The 10,598-nt window shown below is 39.1% G+C and overlaps 1 protein-coding gene across 8 annotated transcripts in view; it reads left to right on the top strand.

Moving 5' to 3' along the window:
- CLEC16A (C-type lectin domain containing 16A) overlaps positions 1–9,280 on the top strand; it is a 57,831-nt gene extending 48,551 nt beyond the window's left edge. For 4 of the 8 annotated variants that reach the window (XM_038150732.1, XM_038150734.1, XM_038150733.1 and 1 more), the window contains one exon: positions 7,425–9,280. In XM_038150732.1, coding sequence (XP_038006660.1) covers positions 7,425–7,765 — 341 coding nt within the window. In that variant the 3' untranslated portion in view covers positions 7,766–9,280. Of the gene's footprint in view, positions 1–3,467; positions 3,675–6,344; positions 6,384–7,424 lie in introns of all 8 variants that reach the window. The other 4 variants (XR_005258598.1, XM_038150741.1, XM_038150735.1 and 1 more) reach the window with 4 other exon arrangements.
- The last annotated feature ends 1,318 nt before the right edge of the window (positions 9,281–10,598 follow it).

Below are 10,598 nucleotides of genomic sequence, written 5' to 3' on the forward strand. Positions count from 1 at the left end.
TCACGTGCAGGAAAACTGTCTTTGGGTGTGCTTTGATTTTATTTTTTTTATGTGATGCTCTAGCAAATGTAGCTGTGAGGATCCAGTTCTGGGTCCTACCACTGGGCCCAGTCACCTTCAGCCGAGTCAGAGGAAATGAACCTGACAATGTGCAGCAGCTGCTTCAGTCCCAAATCAGCAACTTGCACTAACCTGCTGCAGGGATGACTTTTGTTCTCCTCAGAGGGCAGTTACAGAGAGAAAGACAGTGACTTAATGTGCATGAGCAGGTATTTTATTGCAGTAGGGTAATGCACAGTTGGTACTGAGGTGCATGCATGTGGCTTAGGGATTTTGCTGCACCATATTTGCTCTGATCTTCAGGACCAAGAATCCCTGTCGTGTATGTGGCCGTTCAAAGGACCAGTGATCAGGTCAGACTAATATGTTGCCATTAGTGTTGGAAGTGTATTTGGTGCATAGTCGCAGCATATCTTATAGTTTAGTTTCTTTCTACAAGAACCTCATTAATGCACAGAAACTGTTCCTAAAATCAGACTAAAGCAATAAGTGTGCATAATTCTTCAAAACTGCTGCCCTGGTCTGTACCAAACTGCTTAGTGTAGTTGCAGGCAATAATGAACACAAGTAGTGGTTTAAAACCTGTGGCTGAGTGTCTGATGGTGTGTCAAGGTCCTTGTTACAGACTAGTGAGAACTCTGAAATCCCTGGAGCTAGGTCTTTTGGGAGGTGTGAATGTAGGAAGGGTTTTCCCCAGCCCCCAGAGCTCTTTTGACACTTTTTGCCAGTCTCAGTGTCTGTTCAATAATGTCATTCTTGGGATCAGTGTCTCTGCATTAACTGATTGGCCAGTTTACTGCGAGTTTGAATATTCTCCCTTTCGTAGTACTTACATGTGATCTGTAGTGGAAGCTTGCCAGGCACATGACATGAAAGTGGGGGTCTGTTGGCCTGTGCAGGTGGCTGCTCTGTGGGCTTGTGCATGAACAGAACTCTGCTGAAGGAGGTGACAGTGCCATGAGCACAGGCGGTGTTACATCAGGTCATACTGACCACTCAGCTGGGATATGGAAACAACTGTTGGTATTCACCCACTTCTGTGTAAAGCAGTGGTTTTCCCTTAGCTTAACCACTTGAGGACAGTTGAAACTAAAATGCCTTTCCTCTTCTGCTTCTCAGCAGTAACTTGCATGATGTGAAGTAGCTCCTCTGAGGAGGAAGTAGCCAGTCTGTGATGAGCAGCAAGCAGTTACCAAAATCTGTTTTATGTCCCAAGGTAGCCCTTGAATGCTGCTGCCATCTGTCATATTTGACTGTCTCATTTCCCATTCCATTTTGAACACACACACAAATGTGTGTGCCCCTCTCTGCCCCTTCTTCTCTGCTCCCCTTTTTGTTCTGGCACCTGCTCAAGCTGTTGAGCATGAAAAGCATCCTGGGTTGCTCAGAACTTCAGACAAGAAGGCCAGACTAGATAAAGGGGAGATTCCTATCTGGACTTCAAGGAAACTACCTCAACTACCTTCCTCAAGAGCAACATCTTAAACCACACAGCTTTTTATACTGCGAACTCGTGATTATAGTGTCCTAAGCTGCAGTCTGTTGACAGATTTAAACTGGTCAGGGTTTAGATATATTTGAGGTGATACTTGTAAATCTTCAGAGTTGCTTCAGGAAATAAGATTTGGAGCATGGACACCAATTTTTACATAAAACAGTGACAGATGAGAACAAAATAAAGACAAATTGCAATTAAGAGAAAATGTTACAACATAGAGGATATATTGATGATTAAACAGCAAAAGAGCTTTCAAAATTGTGTCACAGGGAAAAGTTATGTTAGTTTAATGTTTTGTAAAAACAATTTACTTGTTATCACTCATACCTGCATCAAACAGTCCCACAGTATGCATCAGTTGCTTTGTCATGAGTGAAATAAACTCCTATGATTCCCAAGTTCATTGGCTATTCTACCTTGTAGTTGTCACACTGCTTTATGGCACAGATATTTTAAAGGCTGGCAACTCCCCTATTTGCAGTGTTTGGGGATTAAGCTCAGCCCTTTGCAAGATTACTGTTCTTTAAAATTGAAAAAGCAGAAATCATCCCTTAAAGAAAGCAGAATGCTTAGCAAGACAGAAAAATCAGTATCGGGTTCTGCAAGTGCTGCTATCAGGTTGGTTATTTCTTTGTATTAACTTTTTTTTTTAATTATCATGTGCTTTTGAAATGTTGTTATGCATAAGGTAGAAATGTTCTCGTTAGGCAGATTTTAATCATAAAGTTTCAGAGTTTAGAATACAGTCATGTCTTGGCTACCCCTGCTGGAACTGTACACTTCTTTAAAGTGCTTATTTTCATATATGCCAAGGATTAGATATAGAAGCTCTCTTACTGTAAGTTAGCAGTCTTCCAGAATTATGAATGTATTAATGTCATCTGTGCTGTATTTTATTACTTTTTAAGCTGTCTTAACTTTTAAAACAATTGGCTTCAGTACTTAAGAAAATGTTTACATCAGAGCAGTAGGTAATGAGGACTTCACAAGGCACTGATCTGTGCCACTTAAGCTGTATTTTGTGCTTCTGGCAGGTATTGATGATAAAAGATCTAAAATAAGTACTAAGAGCTGTCCCTTGTTGCAAAGAACATATTGGATTCCAGTCTGTGAAATTAAATTTCCATTCCAAGGAGAGGGTGATTAATCAAGCTTGGAGAGCTTATAAGAGCAGTGCCTGCCTTCTTATTGAAACCATCTCTGTCTCTCCCCTCTATAATCAGTAATGTAAATGTGGTTTGACCTCCTGTTCCGTGAAGCTCTAGTAATTTTCTGACTAGGTGAGGAAGTACTTCTGTTCTTAGAAAGTTTCTTTTCTAGGAACTTTCTATGCACCAAGCATCATCATCTGAACTGCTGTTATCTTTTCAAACCCTGTGTTTGGCTTTACCATAAACCAAATGTAAATGCTGCTGTTGGGTTTCAGAATAGTAGGGCTGAGTGGTCTGAAGCGTCACCTGCACGGCATCTAATTCATGGCCAGGGGAAAGGAGAATAATTCTGTGTCACCAGAATTTGTGGTAAATAACTTCTCTCAAAGATTCTAGAGCAGGTGAGTAGATTGTAATGCAAATAAATACCTGCCAGCCCTCCTTGATGTAATTGCTGTTGGTATTGCCAGACATAGCCCAAACTTACGAGCATTTTCAGATAGGAAGCAAAACATTAAATTCATATAAACTCATTTATTTCTAAAGAATGAATACTTCCAGCTTCAGAAGTATTTCCCAAACGTAGAAGGCTCTTGGTGTGGTGTCAAATTGTATTCAAGATACCAGCAGTTACGGGTGTGTCCTTGTCACTTATTCTTGTTGCTGCTCTAACATTTATCCTTTGTCTCCATTCCAGTTTCCCTCCCCTGTGTCATTGTTGAAGCCTCTGTATGATTTCTGGCTGTGTTTCCCTCTAGTAAGGTCTGGCAGGAAAGGACGCCGGCGGGTGTTTAGTCTGTCGGAGGCTGACAGTCACGGTGGACACTGGGTTTAGGCCTTCCAGCAGCAGCTGCAGCAGAAACTCCCGCAATACCCACTCAGGCAGGTTCCTCCATAAGCCTTCACAAGCCCATAACAATCAGTAGAACATATTTGCTTTCCATGCTGACAGCAATGACAGTGAGGTAGGAAACTGAAGAAAGTGTCATAATATTTGTCTCTGCTTTTTGTTTTGGGAGAACTGTAAAGCAATAATGAGCTGTTTCTGCAAGCCTTATCTGCAGCTTCTCCCGTGTCTCTGGGCACTCGTGCCAAAGGTGGAAATTGTGCTATCAAGCCTCCAGCTTCAAAGCAGCCATGTCTTCATTTGCACAGGGCAGCCCTGGCTGTAGTGAAATTTAGTGCACACAGGCTCCTGAATGGACAGTAATGCAGGTCCTTGGCCAGCAGCAAGAAATCTCTTTATAGCACAGGTCAAACGGACAGGCATTCAACATAAGACTGTCCCTGGACTCTGATGGCACAAGCTTAGTATTTCTGTGGTCATCAGATTCTGGCAGATGACATTATGTTTGATTGTCCTTACCTGAGGAGGTGAGGAGGAGGAGCAGATGCAAAAAAATATGGAAATATGCTCCAGATGACCTTTGTTATATAATCTGTTTGAACTTTTGTCTAATTTTCTTTTCTTTTGCTACTGTCATGGCATGAAGATAGTTGACTCTGCTAATACTTTAAACACCCTTTTTCATCTTTATAGATTTAATTTGCAACTTTTTGCCTAATGTCCTGTAATTTGTATTTTTGTTATCCTTTCATAGTATGTTGCTGTACAGCTTAGGACACTTCTCTGTGGCTGATATTCGTTCTTTCCTTTTTCTGTTCTTTTCTAACTTCTTTCACAATAACCCTTCTTAGCATAAGTTAATATAACAAGTTGAGTGTTTTAATTGGGTTTTTTTGCTGTAATGAGAATCTTTGTAGCATTTAAGAAGTGCTGAAAAACATGTAAGCCTGTTGAAGGCTCTGCATCCAAAGAGAGCTAATAATACCCAAAACTTGCAAAATTACACCTTGTTTTCAGTACGTACAATAAGTTTGGAGGTATGGAAGGCTGTTTGTTAGAGCTCAGTATTAAGATCAAAACCATTTTAAGAAACTGACTTCACTCTCCCTGGTTTTGTTGCAGATTTGGCATATATTTTCTGCCAGAACACTCTTGCCTAAATACATCGAGGCTGGGGAGAGATAAATAGAAATGCTGTTTTCTAGTATTAGGTGATAACCTTTTGATATTTAAGAGCAGAGCATATCTCAGTGACTGGTGGTTTTATCCAGGGAAAAACTACAAATTTTCTTTATATCCAAAAGTCAAACTGCAACAAAGTGTTGGGAGTTTGGGTTTTTTGAAAGCCAGTTAGTATTTTTATATATAGTATAAAGGGAAGTTCCAGATAATAAGTAGAGAAATTAATCTGTAAACATGCTGGCTTTGTGAAACTCTTTAGAAGCATGAGCTTGGTACCTGTCTTGGTAGCTGCTTAAAGACAGACATCCTTGTGAGTTCTAGACAATGTTCAGAACTCTCCCTCCTCCACCCTTTTGTGTGTTGGGATTTGCTTTCTGACCATTTTGGCAGTAGTGCCACCCTGGGTTACAGCAATCAGCCACTGTTCCCTGAAATTCAGTGCCACGGTGATGGAAACCAGGCTGGCAGTGACTAAAGACATCCTGAGAGGAGAGACTGGCTGCTAGCAATAGTAAATAACAGCTGGAGGGAAGCAGAGGAGAGCTCTGATCTTGTATTCTCTACAAATGCTGCCACTGAAATACTGGGCAGCATATTCTGCTTACAGTTTTTGATATTTTTATCTTTCTTCTTAACATTTTTTGAGACTTTTGTGTAGAAAATTTGGACTTGTTAACTCCAGATACCTTTTTTATGAAGACTTTTTCCAAATACTTTTTGTTTGTGGCATTAAAAAGGGAGTGACTTTAGCATTAACTTAGAACTTGCCTGGAAGGATTTGGGGACCAAAACATCCAGCATAACAAAAGAATATAATGTCTTTCATCATTTCAATAAATGCAAGTATTAAGAAAAGGCATTGATATTCTATTGGGAGAGGGGAAGGAGTGATTTAAGAAATGAAGTGTGGATTCAGAAGTTAAATAGAAATGTGCTGCAAACAACATTCTGAGCAGAATACCATTGATTGATAATACTTTACTTACCAGAATGCCTCAGGTTTCTGAATCCTGAATTTGGGTGACTATTCATGCTATAGTATAAGATTAAAAAGTTATCTTGGCAAAGAACATTTGATGTCATTTTAAGATTGTATAGACTCAAAAAGCAGAAACTCACTGTTCTGTGCATACTGAAATGTTAGTGTTTAGCTTGGAATTCAGAGAAATGAGCCTGTATTTCATTGTTTTAGCAGTTCATTTTCCATGTGATTCTTGCATCACTTCCTCTGTTATCAGTTGCTACATTCTCACTAAAGCTTCTTGACAGATGAAGAATCTGTAGTGTTACTTTGAATCTATCCTTATAATTCAAAAATAACCACTGATGTCTCTTTTATTTAATGTTATACTTTTTACCATCTATAAATCTTGTTTTTATCAAAGCAAGAAGCTTTAGCCACCAATTCAGCAAAAAGTACATGTTTCTGGAGCGAGAATACACCATTGTTTGGGTTATCTTACCAGAAAGGTAAAAAAAATCAGTAATTTTAGTGTTATCCACTGATACCTTACTGATACCCATTCTATTCTCTACTTTGCTTTTCCTTTTTTTTTTTTTCCTTTTTTCCCTTTGTCTTATGTTCATGCTTTCTGTTCTTTTCCAGGACTAATTGGAATCATAATGAAACGGAAATATTTTTAAGGTCACTGTGTATTAGAACCATAACTTAATTCTTAGCTTCTGTATTCACTACATTGCCTTGTAAGCTTTTCTGCAGATTCCTGTACACTTGAACACATGCTGTTTCTTACAAAAGCTGTAAAACTGGTCTGTCTTGAAGCTGGATACCTGTTACTTTAATGGCATCTATTTTTGTAGTCTGAAAAGAAAAAAAAAACCTGACTTTTCTGGGCATACTTGATCATCTAAGGCTGTATCACCTCATCCCATCCATTCCCTCTCCATCCTGAGCCAAATGAACAGCTTGCTTGACAGCTCACTAGGATTTTTAGGGGGAAAGGACAGCACAAATAGCTATTAATGTTGGAGGGTTTTTTCATAAAGTAGGAGGTGCAGCAGCATATCAGTTTTCTGTAGCATTTATGCTTATTCTCAATTTTGAGTGTTGGATGCTCCATGCTTAGGAGGACAAAACCCTCCTGTCTCACCAGGCTGTGTAAAGCAGCACCTTTCAGTAGCAGTAAGGAAATGATCCTCCTTCCTCTTCTGCCATAATTCTGCTTTCTGTGGTTGAAGTGTCACTTAAATGGGAATCTGGAGGATGAATTGAGAGAATGATTTCCAAATTTTTGTAAGAAACAGGCCACCTTTTGGGAAAGCTGGCTGTAGAGTGGTTCTTCAGTTTTTTTCTTTTATTTCTAAAGATCTTCCTGATAAGGGGTAGTGGGTCCATTTTAGTCCATACTAAATACTGGAGAGGTTTTCTTTCCCTCAACTTCCTCTCTCTAAGAATATTTCTATTATTGATACATATTCTAATACTAAATATACATAATTGCCTGGTTCCTAATTTGAACATCATCCTGCTGGCATTTTAGGTTATGCCTTTATAATATTTTGGTTTATTTCTAATTACTAAAATGTGGATGTGTAAGCATAGTGCTTCACAGAACTGTGTTTTCTACCTAGTTATCCTTGAACACTCATGAATAATGGTGTATTGTTAGGCTTAATGTGCATACTGACTTGAATATTGATTGTTCTTGGTGTTTTCTTTTCTCAGATGATGCTTCAGCTCCAGAGCAGCCTCTGACGGCGAGTTCCGGTCAGACGATGTTGACTGATGAAACTCTTGCAGCTGTTTCAAAGTCCAGCAGAAATGCTGTAAAACCCAGTGACACAGAAACAGCCAACCTGTCTCCCAGCCTGATTCCTGCCCAGCAGCCCACGATATCCTTACTCACAGATGATAGCACGGACACGCTGAGCGTGGAGTCGCTCACGCTGGTGCCACCAGTTGATCCACACAGCATTCGAACATTCAGCTGCGTCCCTCAGGCCTCTTTGCAGTCTGAAGTTGAAGTTGACAAGGTGAAAGAGGTAGAGGAAGAATGTTCTGACTAAAGCCACCACGCAGACTGTAATAAACAGTGAAGGAAGTGCAACCAAATTGTGATTTTTTTTCCTCTGGGAGTGCAGATACTTCTGGAGGCCTGAGAGGCCTCAGGTCCACATGAAGGGACCAAGTGGTGACAGAGAACGTCAGCAGTTTTTAGAGCCAACGTCGGATACTCAGCATATCTGAACTGGGGAAAAGAGAAAAACCCAAACTTTTGAATCTGCATTGGTTCTTTCCTACCAGTTTCTGTTATACAAGAAAATGAACATATTTCAGAGGACCTACTGTCTTTCTAATAGGAACTAATTAATTGTAAAAGGTCTACAGTATTATGGCAAAGTGAAGAGACTTTTGGATACCCAGCTTTGCGTTGTTACGTCTCTGAAACAGGAGACATGCCATTGACCAGAAAAAAAATATATATTATAGGACAGAGGTAAAACTTCCATTTGAGTCAGGGTGTGTTTTTTCAGTTTGGTGTTTGGTTTGGGGTTTTATTTGTGGAAGAGGGGTTTTGGGGTTTTATTTGGGTTTTTTTTGGTTGGTTGGTTTTGGTTTTTTTTTTTTAATCTTGTTCATCTTTTGGAGGTCTGCACAATACCAGCAGGCTTGGCCACATTCAGTATTGTCTTCGTAGGACTCCAGACTTAAATATTATGTTTTCCATATGTAATATTTATTTCAAGGTTTGATTCAAATTTAAAACACAATGCTTGTTCAAATTAACATAAGGGATTTTTGGGACTACTTTAGTCTTTGCTTAGCTGCCTAGAGAGGAATGTAAAATCTTTTAAAAGATTGCTATAGCTTGTTTGTTCACTTCTGACAGTCAAATTGTTACACATCTGAGGAATGGTGATATCCCTGCAACTGAAAGACAACTTCAAGAAGCAGGCAGAAGCAGTTTTACTCTAAAGAGGTTTTTCAAATTTTTCAGAGTCATGTAGGAAGAAGGTCACCATATCTAACTGATAATTGCGTTGCAAGTCTGATCTCGAGAGGTACTGTATATTTTTTCTCTTCCTGTCTGGGATAGTATCCCAGTTAAACAACATTGCTACATAAAAGTGATTCTGAGTTAACATTACTTCCTAGATCCTGACACCAAGTTGACAGAAAAGGGAAAGCTGTTTTTAAAGTTTGGAATGTTCTTTGCTGACTTGATACATAATTTAACATGAAAGGAATTTAAGATTTTTCATCAATTTCCAAGTAAGTTAATTTAAATTAATAGTATTATCATTGCTGGTCTATTCTTAACACTGAGTTGGCAACTCCTCAAAGGAGGACTGTTGTTTACTTGGTATTGATTTCAGTCACCACAGCAATCTGTTTCCTCATTCTGCTGTCTCTACTGGCATTGAGTTCTTACCAAATGGGTGAATCTGCAGAGTTTTTACCCACTTCCCAGTTGCTTATTGTACCTCTTCCTGGCTGTCATAGAGAATACTTGAAGTGACTTTTCAGTGATGTGTGTGTGTGTATATATATATATATACATTTGTATATATATATATATATATATATATATATATATATACACATTTGTATATATATACACATATATGAGATTAACTATTCACAGGTACCACTTTTCTCACTTTTTCTGTCTTCTCCTTCACATAATAATTGAATCTTTGCCAACTGGATATATGAGGTGTCTGCTACTGAATACCAGAATTTTTTTTCCCCTATGAACTTTTTCATGCAGTTTTGATTTCTAATTCTCTGTGACTTCTTCTGTATCTCAAATCGAATTAACGGATACTCTTACCATTCCAGAGTGGTCCAAACTCTAAATGAACTCAAAGTTATGTGTCCTGAGCACTGCAGTGGATTTTGTGTGAAAATCTGGCATTACTGGAATAAGAGCCTGCTTTTTGGGTTTTTTGGTCTCTTGCTAAAGATGAATTTGCACTCATGGTTGCAGCTAATGTGCATGTACCTAAACAAGCCTATACACTTCAGTAGCAATCTGGGCACAAGAACCACATGAATTTTTATTAGCTGAACTGATTGCAGTCTAGACTTTCTCTAAAATGGTGCAGCATTACACTGTAGTCTCAGTAATATTCTGAAGACCATTATAAAAAATGCCTCATTTAATTAGAAAGCATTTCATGTTCGTTATTAACCTTTAATTCTTGACCTAGATTACAGAAAATACCACTGTGCAGGCTGAGTTCCCTTAAATAGAATTAATTTTAGACTGGAAAACCTTGATCTTAATTTATCTCATTTCAAATTCAGTTCTAGCAAGATTAGACCCATGCACTAGGAGTCTCTTCAATGCATATGCCTATGAATAATCTCACCCCTGAGCTGTACTGCACAAGAAATGGGGCAAAGGGAAAGAAAGGTGACGTTGTGCTTTTCATTACCTTTGAGTGGCTTTTAAATCTCATGATCACTTGTCTAGTGACAGCTTCACAGGAAATGACTTAGATACTGTTATTAGCAAAATAGAATAATAGGTCTGCTGTTAATCTGTGATTACTTCAAGCAGTCCAGTAATCAGTAATTGCCCTGGAATTGAGTGTCATTTCACTACCAGTAAAACAAACTTTATGCTTGAAGACGTAGGTAAGCTATCAGACAGGCAGGGCAAACTGAGTGTGTAAGGATGAAGCCACTTCCTCAGAGTAAACACTTCACTGACGTGATGCTGTCACTCTGGGGTGGTGCTGTCACTTCCCTGCGGGAGACAGGGAGCTCCAGAATAGCCTCAGGAGCAGTGGCACTGACCACCAGGGAGTAGTAGTCAGAAAACCCACACCAAGCTGAACATTCTGCTCTTGTCTCCACTAACCAGCTGAAGTAAAACTTGCTTTTAAAAGA

This window comes from Motacilla alba, chromosome 14 (genome assembly GCF_015832195.1).
Source record: "Motacilla alba alba isolate MOTALB_02 chromosome 14, Motacilla_alba_V1.0_pri, whole genome shotgun sequence".
NCBI classification, from domain to species: Eukaryota; Metazoa; Chordata; class Aves; order Passeriformes; family Motacillidae; genus Motacilla; species Motacilla alba.